Source organism: Chiroxiphia lanceolata, chromosome 5 (assembly GCF_009829145.1).
Source record: "Chiroxiphia lanceolata isolate bChiLan1 chromosome 5, bChiLan1.pri, whole genome shotgun sequence".
Taxonomy (NCBI): Eukaryota; Metazoa; Chordata; class Aves; order Passeriformes; family Pipridae; genus Chiroxiphia; species Chiroxiphia lanceolata.
The window spans coordinates 47,389,937-47,404,713 of NC_045641.1; the positions used below are offsets into that span (position 1 = coordinate 47,389,937).

The 14,777-nt window shown below is 38.2% G+C and overlaps 1 protein-coding gene and 1 long non-coding RNA gene across 2 annotated transcripts in view; one reads left to right on the top strand and one right to left on the bottom strand.

The window, feature by feature from the left end:
- Window positions 1-14,777, bottom strand: part of ANKS1B (ankyrin repeat and sterile alpha motif domain containing 1B) — a 418,757-nt gene that overhangs the window by 5,732 nt on the left and 398,248 nt on the right. The window contains 2 exon segments of the mRNA XM_032689488.1: window positions 3,394-3,531; window positions 8,038-8,124. Coding sequence (XP_032545379.1) covers window positions 3,394-3,531; window positions 8,038-8,124 — 225 coding nt within the window.
- Window positions 229-14,679, top strand: LOC116787674. Its single transcript, XR_004357376.1, has 4 exons — window positions 229-328; window positions 2,697-2,823; window positions 11,544-11,641; window positions 13,870-14,679. It is a non-coding gene; the product is annotated as an uncharacterized LOC116787674 (long non-coding RNA).

Below are 14,777 nucleotides of genomic sequence, written 5' to 3' on the forward strand. Positions count from 1 at the left end.
TTCCAAGGCTGCTACAATCCTGCTCCTTGCTCGGTACTGCAGAGAAGGAAAGTGAGTAAGCTAATGCCTTTAAGCAAGAGTTTCTGGGAGATGAGAAATGAGGTCAATTGCCTTGTTTGCTTTGCAATGTTACAATTCAACACCCCAGTGCAAGTCTGAGTCAGGATTCTTCATCTGCTTTAATTCAGCCAACCTATTACAATGGCTAATTGTTTTCTTACATTTTAACTGACTTTTTTGTTGTCTTCTATTCCTAGGTGCATTGGGCAATGAAGGAATATCCAATGGAAATTGCTCTGGATGTCTCCAATACGTGAGCCAGAATTTGGTAAGGGATGGTTATGATGGTTTAGGATGTTATGATGGTTTGTTTCTCAAGAGGGAATCCTTCAGTGGTAGATTTAAGGCTACTTAGTAAGTGAATGAAAGTGGATTTCAAATACTGAGCAATAAATCCTCTTCTTCCCTCAAACCTTGTCTCCTTCAATATTCTTTAGTCAAGATGTTTTTGCAATTTTGATTATAGAACTTTAACTCTGAGCTATTCTGAAATATTATGCTGGTGGTTGACATTACTAAAATACTTCCCTATCTACAAAGAAATTGTTCTTGTCCACATTTCCCAAGAAACTGAAAGACTTGAGAGTGATTTTTTTCCCGTAACATTGCGTATGTTGTATTGCCATAACATATATAACTTAAAATGCATATTTTTACACCTTATTGTGGATTTCTACCATTTTAAACCTTATTTTTCTTGAAATGATCGAACTTCTATCCATTGACAAATGAGTAGGATTGCTTCTATTCGTAAACTGGGAGATCAGGCTCTAACATGAGCATTAGATTTTAAACAGAAAATTTAATTCACTGTATGCTTCTGCTCTGAATATCTAGCTATTTTTTATACAGCTTGTACTTGCATCAAAAATGCTAGATCCTGAGAAATAAAACAACACAAAAAGGGAATATTTGAGTAGGTAACACCCCACTGAGGATTATGTTGCAGGAGAAAACTAAGTTATGACAGTCTGACAATAAAGTTTCTGTATTGCTTAAAATAGCTGTTTAAAGTGCTTGGGGTATTAAATGCTCCTCCTTAGATACAGGAAGTGAGCAAAATGTAATTATTCCTGGATCACTTTTCTTCCCTTGCCAAGAAAGGAGATGAATTTTATCTGCTATATACCTGAGTCTATGTTTGTGCTTGATTATTAAACCTATAAATGAAACTGCAGTACTTCAAAACCATTAAGAAGTATTTAAATGGATGAGGAGAAATAATAACCTCACTCAATCAGTCTAATTTCAGCTGATTCACTTATCACTAAAATCTGTATAATGGAACATCTTGTTGACCATCTATTTTTAACACAATTTTAAAGTTTTTTCTACTCTCTGTGGACAGTAAAATGCCCACAGAGAATTTAAACAACAGAATGTCACCGAAATGCTAAAATTGCTTCCAATCTACCTGTACAACTTGTTATTTAAATTCTCCTACATGCTATTGCTATGCAATGTTAACTATTCCCTCAGTCCCAAATAAAATGCCACCATTCAGGCCCCTCTATTTCTTAAACTTATTTATATTCATGTAATCATGTTTCAAGAATTCATACACATTATACTATAGTAAAATATTTTTTCTTGAATAATTTTGAAGTTTTAATAGCACCTTAAATTTCTCTTGTGCACAACTCAAAGGGCAAGTACTCCTGAAAATTTTGGACAAAAATCTTAGTCCTAAAAACTATAGCTACCACTTATTTCACCAAATTTAGCTGAAAACTGCATGACCGATTAATTGATGTGTTCATGATTTCTTGCAACAGTAATAATTTGTGCATCCCCATCTGAGAAGCATAAATATAGGAAGAAGTGAGTAATTTTCCACCAAAATAACAGGAGTTCTAAGGACTTACACTGAAATAACATTTTGAGATACGTAGGCAAGAAAATTGGAACAAGGAAATAAGAAATAAAGAATTAATTTGCTATTTTCAAAATAAAGAATATCTTTTTGAAAATGTAAAGCTGCTGATAAAATAAAATTTCACCAAATTCCATATCTCCCTTAATTGTCAAGCTAAAACTCCCTCTGACATGACAGACAGCAGAGCAGAACAGAGGGATTGGCAATAATAATAATTTCTGTTGTTACAGACATTTCAAATCTTTCAGATTCAGTGTAGCAGCCAAATATTCCTAGGACCTCCTAAGATATGTAATTAGCTACCTGTGTGGTCTCTGTCAGATCTGTGTTTCGGTTCTTTGGTTAAAATAAATACAAAACTTCTCATACATTTTCTACACATTTGCAGAAGAAGCTTCAGTTTTCCAATTTATTCAGTATAATGCCAAAAGTCTAAACAATATTAGAGAGATGATTATTGGGACTGATCCAGCTTAACACTGAAACACTAAAAGTCATGGAACAGCACGGTAAGAATCACAAAGTAACAGAATGGTTTGGGTTGGAAAGGATGTTAAAGATCATCTAGTTCCAACCCCCTCCTGCCACAGGCAGGAACACTTTTGACTAGACTAAGTTCCTCAAAGCCCTGTCCAGCCTGACCTCGATCACTTCCCAGATGGGGCATCCACAACCCCTCTGGGCAACCCGTTCCAGTGTCATACCACCTCACAGTGAAGAATTTCTTCCCAATACCTAATCTAAACCTACCCTCTTCCAGTTTAAAAGAAAAAAAAGAAATCTGAAGAAATCACTCCTGGTGCTAATATCTGACCTCTTCATCCAAAAAGCAGCCTCCATCTACTTCAAGAAGGTGCGATATGTCCAGACTAAGAAGGCCCCCTCAAGTAAGTTCTGACCCTCTAGCTGCTTGTTGGGGGGCATGGGATGGACAACACAAGGTGAAAAACCCAGAAGGCGGGATGTCATCAAATCTATCTTCCCGATGCCCAGGCAGATAATGCAGGATGCCTTGCAAACATAGTTTGATCTAGTTCCTGAACCTACCTCTAGGCAGGATTGAGCACTGTATATAATGCAAATGGACCCTTTTCTGATTTGTTTATTTGGTGTGCACTGAGATTTCAGAGTAGGTGGCCAAACCTGCTTGCTACAAACTTCTTGGAAGGTTATAGCATAAGAATTACACATCAAGACTTGTATAAAAAGCTACTCGTTAAGTTTACAGTCAACAGCTGAGGTGACAGAGATGACTTATTTAATATGGAAAATGAGATATCAAAGAAAATCTTGGCTCTTCTCCAGAAATGTCCTTTTGATATCCCATTAGTCTTTTCATGTGGTAAATGAATGATACCTTCCATTAATCATCATATATCCTGAAAACATTTTAACAGAATTAAATAACTATTACTATTATAAAGAACTATTAAATGAAGTATGTTCTATAAACTGACCACATCAAACGCAGTGAATACATGGCAGTAGTGGTGATTAGTCTTCAAGTCTTTAGTGATGTACGCAAATGTAGAAAGGTCTTCGGGGTCTTGTGCAGCACAGGAAATGTTACGGATTTCATGTTCAGCAATGATATTCTGTTTAAAAAAAATTTGCAATCAATTTTGGAATTAAATTTAAAAGAGCTGTAAAAGGTGTGGGTTTAGATTCACATTGATATTGATCTGCTGTACTGAGGTATTTCAGAAATATCTTAGTAAGAAGAGATTCAATATACCCCATATGTGATCTTACATAGGTATTTGGAATTTTGATCCTCTTCAATTGCCAAAAATCTGGTAGGAAACCATTATGTACTAGAGTCTCGCATATGAGGCCACTTGTGCTTTGTACAGTTTATTCAGTATCCTTTGACAAAGAGACCTATTTCCTGGCATACAGCTATGAATACTGTTTCAAAGCACTATATGAGCATCTTATGAAGTTGCTGGTTTTTTGTGTAATGATCAAAATAGGACAGTTTCAGTCTACTGACAGACAGAATCTGGTGAAACCTAGCAGGCTCGACAGCCATATGTTTGCATGTGGTGTTTGACAAATTTTTGCTATACCTTTTCAAGAGAAAAAACCACCAAACGACTTATAACTGAAACCATGAGATATTAAAAGGCTTTTGATTACTAAAAAGATAACTACAGGAGGATCTGGCAATTTCTCTCCTTACTGACAAGAGCATCCTGTAAGAGAGATATAGGAAAATGAAACCATTCATGCACCGAGCCACACTACTTGCAACAGCCAATGTAAGCTATAGCACACTACTGAGATAGAGGTGGGGCATGTCTGTCTGATGAAATAAAAAAAAGCTGTCTTAAAGCTTTGGAGAAAATTATGAATATTCATTACAGAAATTGCTGATATGTAATTATTGTGTTCAGGCCAAAGGAACCATGAAGCCAGAGAAGAAGATACTGCAGAGTGGCTTATGATTAGGCCTTGCTTCAGCAACATACGCATTTGAAAGGGTTTATTCCAACAGAAGAATGATTAATTGAATAGGAATTTACTTAGCAGTTATGCTTTCTTGAACTGTGGCCCTGCTGGCTGTAGCTCTAGCATTTCCACAAAAGTCCAAAGTGATCAAGCCTGCTGCAGCATGACATCACAACTGCATCACGGAACATGTGACATCTGTGGTGTCCCAGTTCCTTGCACAGCCACCGCTTGCCTTGGTGGCATCTGTCCATGTTAAAACAATCTCTGAACATCTCTGGTTTTCCCTCACCCCTCTCTTTCCCTTACCACCTCCTTTCCTCTTCCTCATTAATTTTTTTTTTTATTATATGCAACTAAATCACTTTAGATGCTTTGCCATATCTTCTTTCATTTGCTAAGTGGCAACTTTCCCCCTTGCATGTAGGTGTCAAGTTATCAAAAAAATGTAGTAATATATCTAATTGAAGAAATCATCGCTTAGGAAAAATCTTAATAAAAAGCATTCCATATTTCAAATTATGGAAAAACCGAGATAAGGAAACTGTTACTGAAGAAATTAAATAATCCTCCTAAATTGTTGCAACATACTTGATTATTTCTGTTTAATGCATTATTCATAAAAATGACAAAACCAGTACTTATGTTTCAATATATGCCAATTTATAATGACACATAATCTCTGCTTAACAATTGCTCGCTTTTTATGTTCCTTGAAGCATTTTATTTTCTTTGTTCTCAAATTGATAAATTTACCCTCACTAAAGATTTTGATGAGAATTAGAATTATACCAAAACCAGGGATTCAGATGTCCACAGATAGAGCTGTAATACACTGTCATTGATGTGGTGTTGACAACATTGTAGTTTAGAAGGCAGAAAGAATTAAAACTTGGAAGGTCATAAAATCATATGTGAAGTACTTATGCCAAATCATGAGCCACAATGTAATCACCTGAATTTATGCAGCATATGAGAAAAGAGCTCTGCTATGCTGCAACTTTTCTAGGTGACCTGGGGTTGACACAGGGATTTGCACTTGAGTCAAAACTCACAGAGATTATTTAATATTTTAATTTTAAACCAACTGAATTTTAGAAATATACAAATACCAAGTTTGTTTTAAATAAAATAAAGTGTAACTAAACTGAATCTTCTGGGTGAAAATTAGTGGTGAAACTGAGTTTTTCCCTAGCTGCTATAGGACATCCTCTGTGATCTCCTTTCAAAATTAAACATTTTTCAGTGCATGTGTTTACTGTTTCTAGGGTCACTATTTCAGTAGACCCATAGTCTTGTTCTGTAGAAAGTAGGAGGCTGTGAACCAGCTCGCCATTCTGGGTATGCTCCTCAGGCATTGACTGACACTGCACAGTTGTCATTCTAAAATTGTCTCTCAGTTTGGCAAGAGAAACCTCTGGTTTCTCAAAAAGCAGGGAAGCTGAAAGTCAGTTCTGGTTCTGCCAAGGAAATACCTTGGAGAGACCAGGTTTTTGCTAAGCAACCTTCCTTCTGCTTGCCTACCTCATGCCAGCCAATCTCCCTCCTGGCAGAAATCACCCAGAAGACAGAGTGAGCTGTGAGCCACCAGAAAATTCTGCAAGTCTGCTTTTTCCTAAGCAGCAATTTCTTTCTGGCCTCACTTGCAAAGAAATGGTATCATGTCAAAGTGGTGTCATGCCAAGCTTCAAGGCGCCACTGAAATAGCTGTCGAGGAATGAGGTCAGGGCCCCTTCATCACCTGAAACTTTGCCTGCTATGACTTGGAATACAAATTCTTAGCTTGGTGGTATAAAGGAAAAAGATGAACAGCCATGGGAGCTGAGTTTTCAAGCACAGAACTGCTAGCTATTTTTGTAATTAAAAGTATGCATTTATTGCTAAGTGGTGCCCAGCGCCGTCAACTATAAGCTCATATGGAAGCAGTACAAGTCTGAATAGGATCTCACCTTAGTGCTAATCTGTTTTGGGTCTTGAAGGAATTGGGAACAGCACACTGTGGACAAGGATGATAACGCTTCTGGGAGAGTTGCAGGCTATTACCTGGTTTTTACAGAAGGGAAAGGCAGTGCAGATTTTGAACTGGAGAGAAAGCAATCTACCACTTGAGAAAAAACACAGGACTGTGGCATTATTTACCTCCATCAAAAACATCCGTTGCACTACTAGGCATAAGGTTTCAGTGGGACTTGTGCAGAGCCATCTAACGCAATTTGCCAAACTTTTTTCAAGTTTCCATCTTACGTAAGATTCTGTGCACTGTACAAAGAGACACGGGAAGCTCCTTTTGTTCTCCTGATTTTTTTTGGTAAACCTAAGGACATTGCAGTTACATCCTTTAAGATCCTTTAAGAGCTGAAAACAGCATTATCCAAGTTAGAGTTAATAGCATTACAATGTCCTGATTTATGCCCTGCACATCAGAGAACATAAAGGAAATGAGGGTTGTAGAAGCTCAGTTCTGAATCAGTGGAAGAAAAAGGAGCTGACAGGAATCCCTGGCCTCTCTGCTCTGGCAAACGCCAGACCTGACATAACAGTAATTTCACCTCACTTTTTCTTTTATGCTGTCTTCTAACTCTAAATATGGTTTCCAAACTCTAGCAGAAGTTCACAAATCTGCTTCCATCCTTCACTTAAAACCCAGTTCTAGTTAAACGGCTTTAAAAACCTGATTCATTTGGCAAGTTTGATGGACACTGGGTTAGATGTACTGTGAGGTCTGAATGTTCAGCAACACAAAGCCACTCTATACATTATTAACCTAGTCAGGTAGTTGGGTTGTCAGATTTAATTTTTATATGCTCAGTGAATTTAGTCACATAATAGAAAAGATAATTTATTTTCTATTCATATGAAAGCATCAGTATGGATTGCATTTTTTTGCCACTTTAAGCATCCAAAGAAGAGAAATTCATGCATTACTTTACTCCTCCTTACAGAGCCTGTACATTTTACTTTGGCTAAGCATTAATCCATTGCTCTATCCATCACTGAGTTCTCTGATCTCTCAGTTTCTGCTTTTGTGGTTTTGGTTAGGTTTTTTTTTTTGTTTTAAGATTTTGGATGTATTTTAAAGCATAAGAAACAAAGCACAGGAGCATTGCCACACAGGAAGATGAAAAAAATATGGAATAACAACTGCTAAGAAACTGTTGCAGTTCAGGGAGTTAAGTGGCTAGTGCCAGGAAAACAGCTCACAGAGAGCCTCTAGCATTTTTCAAAGGACATTTAAGTTTCGTGTTTCTTATTCTTAAAACGGCTGGCCCTGGATAAAACCATGTATCTTTATTTCGTGAGACTTTTTTTAATTATTTGCCCAAATTATATTAATGAACAAAGAAATAAATAAATATAAAGGATTACCAGAGGTTCCCTGCCAAATGTCTTTTGTGATAAGCTTGCCTTTTAATGGAAGAACGCTGGACACAATGTTCTCCAAATAAGCCATTAAAACTGCTTCACTTGTCCTCCAGACTGAGTTTCTGAAGAATGGCAATGACATTACATCCATTTTGGAGAGAAGAGGTGAAAAAACGAGAGGAAAATGCAAAGTGCAAATCTGTCCCCTTTCTGGCCTGGACCTCATAGGTATTACTGTTTTTCCTAGTTGTGAGAAATAAAAGCTAGTATTGAATAATTGCACATACCTTATTTGTGGCATCAATAAATTTGACTCCTTTGTAAGAAACAGACAGGACAATGGTTGGTACTTTTTTCATTTGTTCTGTAGACTTCTGAAATCAAAATGAAGATGTTATTAGACTTGTGTTGCATTGCAAGAACAGTGTTCTTTTCTTCTGATAAAATACCTAAGTTAAACAAATATTTTACCATTTCTTCAGCTCACTATGCTCTGGGCATTTGAAATATCTGCCTTGCATTTACAAAACTAATAAAAGTTCTCCTTTTTCCTAACACAATGAGAAGAGAATAAAGTAACTTTGCCAGACTTAGAAAGACCAGTCATGCAACCAGCATTTCTCAAAATGTGTGTGGTTAAGACATCTACCTGACATGCCTCATCCATCGCTCCCTCCCCTCCTCCTGCCCTTCCCAGCTGTAAAAACCAACAGCACAGTACCTCTCATAGTACCATTTCTTTCCTGTAATTAGTTGTTATTTAGAAATATTTCACTCTTTTGCCTTCTTGTAGTTGTATTTGTGACATGAACTATCCCTGCAATCCTCTAGGCCTGCCAGTCAATCCGTCAGCCCAACATTGTATCTTGTCACGTCTGACCGTCTGTACTTTGAGTGCAGCTGCTACTGGAAGTGCTTTACACATGAATTAGCATGGAGGGTTATTCTGCATTCCCTCAGTGCCAGGTTCTCCTACCTACAGTTCATGCCTTCCAATAAGATGTTTTTTCTTTTATGCTAGTCTACTTCTCTGTGCCTTCAATATGATGCACATAGCAAAGATATTTCCTGTTGAACAGACTAGGCAAATATCTGCATCAGATTTAAGTTCTCTGAAGAAAAAAATGTTGTTTACAAATTAAATTTAAAAACAACCCCAAAACCAACCAAAGAAAAAACGAAATATGGCATAATAGTCTACAGCTGATTTGAATTCTTTTAAGGTTGAAAACACGATGGACTATTCTATAGAGAACTATTGTAGATAAATTAGATAACATTCAGAGAATGCTTATTCATGGGAGCATCTGCAAACAATCACAGAGATCAACCAAATATTTTCTTGAGAGGAAAGAGTAAGTTCAGTTACAGGTAAACATGAAGAAGCATCAGCACACGGAAGGAAAGTGTAAACATGCTGAAAGATCTAGAAGTGGCATCTAGGAAGATCATTAGAGCTGCTAAACAAAAGTACAGTGGTGGTTTTGTATCATCCAAGACAAATAAACAAGTATAGTTATAAGCTTGAAAACACAGACTGTAACTGAAGAAAATATGTTTTAAAAAAATAGGTGATGCTAACACTAGAGAGCAAAACAAAAGCTTCAAACAAACAAAAAAAACCCCCAACAAAACCAACCAAAATCCTGTAATCAAGTCTCCTTATCAGCTCTCAATCCTTACAGAATCAAATGAGATCCATTTTTGCCAGCATAAAATTCAAAGCTACAGATCCAGCTACATTCTGCAATTAGTGTCCATTCCACAAAGACTAAAACCTCTAATTAAGGTTTCAAGGAGAGCCCCGCCCATCCATGTAATGGAGAGGATTGTTGCATCTCTTCATATCAAATGATGAGAGGCTTGAGACAACAATCAAGTGTCAGTTTATCCCAGAGAAAGCTCCTTTCACCCAGAATTCTAGGCACTTCTAAAAAATGACAGCTTAAATGGTAAAACAACCTGAAGAATTTTAACAAAATCTGAAGAAAGACATTAATCTGATTTGCATGTCTCTGAACTGAGTGGAGAAAGAAACGGTATCCCTGCCAAAAGCAGAGCAAGTACCTACCTGTGCTTATGTGTGTGTGTCACTGTAATAGATCTCAAATAAACCTTACCATAAAATTCACCTTCAATGCACAGAAAGCATGAGAGTGCCTGTACAGAAGCTGCAGTGTATACATCTATCAGAATAACAAGCAATAAACCCCGCACATGCTTATACTAGACAAAATAGTCACAAATATGACAATACACTTTAATCATCTGGCAACCCACCAATCATCCAACTTTTGTCCTTTTGTTCTAGCCTGACAGCTACATGCAAGAGCTTTTTGTCTCCCATTTTGATTATTGTAATTACGTCCTTCCTTGCCTCCTTAGCAGCAAAATTCCCCTTCTCCATCAATGCTGTACAAACATGGCTACTAAGGTCACATATTTTAGCTTTTTGGTCTAATTCTCCCTGTTTGGCATTTGTCATAAAGGTGAAGCCTCCTGTTGGCAAGGCCATGCTGTACCAACTACCTGGGTGTCCTCTTTCCTCTAGACAGTAGTTTGTAATTTAATCATCTTCCTTATCTGCTCCACATCCACCTGGATTTGTCTAGACCAGACCTGACCTCTAGTATTTAATTGAGGTTGTGAACTGCCAGAAGACTGTATCTCAGTGAAACAGCTCATCAAGAGCTATTCAATTACAGTTGGCAAATTAGGAAATGAATCAGACTGATGGACATTCGTAATTTATTAGGCCAAACTGTCTCAGCTGGTAAGGAGCAGGGGATATTCCTCATCAGCTTGTAAAGCATAAAACCCCCAGGACTTGTGTAAAGGTGTTCTGTAAGACTCTAGTCCAGTGTAGAATTAGGATTTTGGGAAACAACTCTGCACTGGTACTCCCATTGCAACAAAGAGTTGGGCAGTGGAATAACATCCTTTGTTATTATGACAGTGTCATCAAGAAAAACACAGCTCTATTCCCGCTCAACTCTCAGTGATACAGTAACAAGTCCACCACATAATTATTATTTCCAAGCAGTTTCCAGGCTTCAACAGTTTTGAGTTGTCATGGTGAGCTCATACTATTTGCTTGCTGTTCCTTTCTTTTTAATGGAGCAGGTGTCTGCCAGAATGTGTAACGTTAGTTTTCAGAGATACAGTATGAATACCATTCACTCAGGCACTGTAAGTGCTTTGGCTCTGAATTCTAGGATGAAGTCCTACAGCTCTCTTTCACAGACATTTCACATCTCTGTGAAGGCCAAGTGGGCATCTCTGCTTGTGCCTGTGCCCAGATCTGAGAAGAAGGTGGGACACAGGAGTCAGTATTCTCTTTCCTTGGGCTTTTCAGGTTCTAGCCACCGTAGCAACTCCACAGGACACAATGAGATGACAAAAATATTCTTGTCCTCTGGTGTCTCTATGGGAAGCAGATGGCCTTGAGCCAAAGTTATAGGAGTCACAGCTGAGGGCTGGCATTGCATGTCATGTGCCTGCTGACATATGGTCTAAGCTCCAAGGCGTGTCATACCAGAGAATTAGGATTATATTTCATCTTCATATAGAAGCATCATAGTGACTGTCGTTGGGCAAGTGCCACCAGCCTGGAACTGGTCATAGTTCCTATGAACTCCATTGTTTGTGACTGCAACTTTGGCTCTTTGTTTCAACACTTCTTCAGGGAATCACCTGGATGAACAGCAAGCCTATTCTAGGCTCCTTGCCAGTGCCTGTCACTGATCAGCTGGTCATCTACCTAAGGACAGATGTGCATGCCCTGTCTCCACAGGTGCACTGTCCTGCAGCCAGAAGTCTCAATGCTGCACAGTCTGCAATACCAAGAGACTGAGCTTTGGTCCCACCTCTGAAATACTTCATGTTGGACAGGTAGGTGACTACGTGAAAGCAGGTCATGTATAATTCAAGAACCATAAAACAGTCTTGTCTGCAGATATATGTGATATATGTGCAGCTTCCCCAGACCTCCCCCAAAAGACATAGAGCATCTTCCTCTTTAGAATAAGATATCAGAATAGTGGTCTCATCTGTATTTGGTGCAGCTGCTGCAATGAAGCGTTTCATCCCCTCAGCACCTACAATGGAGATGAGTCCAGTGGAAGGAGGGTGGAAGGCACCATCTGCATAACTGCCTGGTTAGTACAGTAATTGCTTGTACAAAAAAGGTCTGAATTTATGACTCAGAGTTTGCATCTGAACGCTCTGCAGCCATTATATAGGACAGTGCCAAAAGCCTGCATAGGTTTGGACAGGGCTATCCCCAATTCCTCCTTCTGAATGGGTCATAAGGGGATGCAAGAGCAGTGGTGCCAGAGAGGAAGCAAGTCAGTGCAAGCTTGCTTTTCATAATTTATGAATTTTCTTTAGTTTCACTGAAAAAAATACCATTCTCACATCCAGCCTCTAAACACATTTACATAGTATAGTAGTACTACAAATTGTCTTAAGTGGGTAAAGCATTTCCACCTGTATATGATTTTGCATTAAAGGCTGTGCAGAACTGCTAGACATTATTTGAATATAAACTAATCCAAATAATTTGAGATCCACCCTGCCAGTGTGCCTAACAAATCAAGGTAATAACAATGGCTTAAGAGGCAGAGGAATGCCATTCTTTGAATAAAGTACCATAAACTAGCAGTTATTTTTAAAAGCAAAATACAAAACCTCTACTCTGAAGGGCTTTTACCTTTCAGGACAGGATTGTACCACAATACTTGTTCTGTGCAGAACGAGAGTACTAATGCAACACCCTTTGAATATTCCTGCAGTGTACAAAACATGTACCTCTGAGCACACACACACAAAGCAGCTGAATAAGAAATTCAGGCACACTCAGAATGGTGTCCCACGTTAAGATGCTCACACATTCACTTGATAAAGCATAGCATATGCTGTAATCCAGCTCATTCTGAAAACGCTTTCATCTCATTTATTTATTACCTGCCAAGAAGAAATGGGATACATCGGTACTTCTACTTTGCCATGTTGACCACTTCAATGTACTTATACACACATTTATAACTGGATTATTCAGATTTCTACAGTGGCTAAAATGAAATCATGTTCTTTTTTAGGTTTTACTGTGTATGTAATTATACTTGATCTTGCAAATACACAGTAAAAAAACATTATTCAACTATGACAAGTCACTAACATACATCCCATACATAAGTAATTTTGAGTACAAGTTTATGAGCCTGTAAAATCTTAAATTTTCATCTTGGCTTTCTACTTTTGCAAATGAATCTGCTAGTTCAGTCTACACTGGTTTTTAATAGCTATATGACACACTGTAGCTGGCAATTTTCCTATTCAATTATGCACTGGAAACCAAGTCACTGAAAGATTCTGAACTTTTCCTAAACTGGTAGCAACTATTAAGTCCAAATGGCATCAGACTGCACATTTCAAAATATATATTAGTGCCACCTACTATCATACCTGCATAAATAAGTCTGCTACTTATTTAAGGCTTATGAAGCCCCAAAACTGTCACAATATTCAAGGTGAGGTCGCACCAGTGCAGAGCACAGCGAGACATCACCTCCTTCAACTAGCTGTGGAAGAGGAACTTGAATGAATTGCTTTGACAAGATCATGCATGAGATGAAATGGAAATAAAAGTCAAAGTCCCAACTGAACAGTTAGTTTTGAAGCCAATTTGAAACTAAGTCTGCCTTGTAACAAATATTTAGTAACTTCTCTCAGCCCAAAGGCTTAAAAATGCATTACTGACATAATTTAACACCTCTTGGAATAAGACTGCATCTGTAATCCTTGTGGTACAAGACTGTTTACCTCTCTCCAACTAGTGGATGCCTCCAAGCTACATCATTAATATGAACATTGCACTGGGGGTGCACCTGCAACTCATGTACTTGAGAGTGAGATGGTTTTTTTGCTTTTGCAGTATCTCTAAACACTCCTCTGCATCCCTCCTGCACCTTAGATTCCTTTCAGCCACAGAGTTCAAGGACATAAAATCCTCTGAAGAACATGGTGCAGCATGATGTGGATGTGCATAGGGGACTGAAGACCTTCCACCACTTATTTTTTTCCTTTTGATTAATATCCATGTGCCTTTTCCACTGCAGGCCCTCCCAAGCAGTAGTCACCAAGAGAGAGAGAGCGCTACAGTCCCAAGAGACCAGAGACTGAAGAATCTGAATTGTCAAATACAGGGTTTGATCCCAACATTTATTTGCCTGGTTAGTTTCACTAGGAGGCCTGTGGAGGCTTCCTATACTTCTATTTTGGGGGCGAGGGAATGAAATGGAGATAGAAAAATAGAAAGGGTTTGGTAGAACACAAGGAGACTGCCATCTAAATTCACGTCCTTCTTCTTTATGTAAGAAGAAATGAAATGAGGGAAGAAATGCCCCAGATGCTGCCTATTTTCAGCGAGTCAACTCTGCTTCGTCTTCCTCTCCCAGAGAAAAAGAGAAGCAGATTTTGTAACAATTTCAACTTTGACATTTTTGTCTTAAGTCAGCGAGACATTAAATACCTGCTTTGTGAACAGAACTATATTGCTGGTTCCTCAGAACTTTGACTTGAATTTTAGAACCTCTTTTCTAACAACAAAATAAATAAGAAAGATACATAATATTCAGGAAGGTGGCAGGATCCAAAAACAAAATCTAAGTTCCTTCTGCAGCAGTAAATATCTGATAGGTTCAGAGTGTGCAGTTGGTATATGCAACATCAGTGATTTAACACTGCTGCAAGGAAAGAATCATCCTTGGTGCTGTGCTCATGCCAGTAAGTATAAAACCATCCCCTTCCTACCTGGTCAAGGAATTCAGATGTGTAAATGCCAGATGGAGTCTTCTGTAGAGAACAAGTTCCTTCCTAGTTCAAATTTAACTTTATTCCTTGTCTTATTTTGATGCAAACACATTGTATTCTCCCTTCATTTTCCTATGATGATTTAAAGTGAAGGCATCAATCTGATTGAAAACGCAACTTGCAGTACTTCCTATTCCACACTGGGAAAGATGAA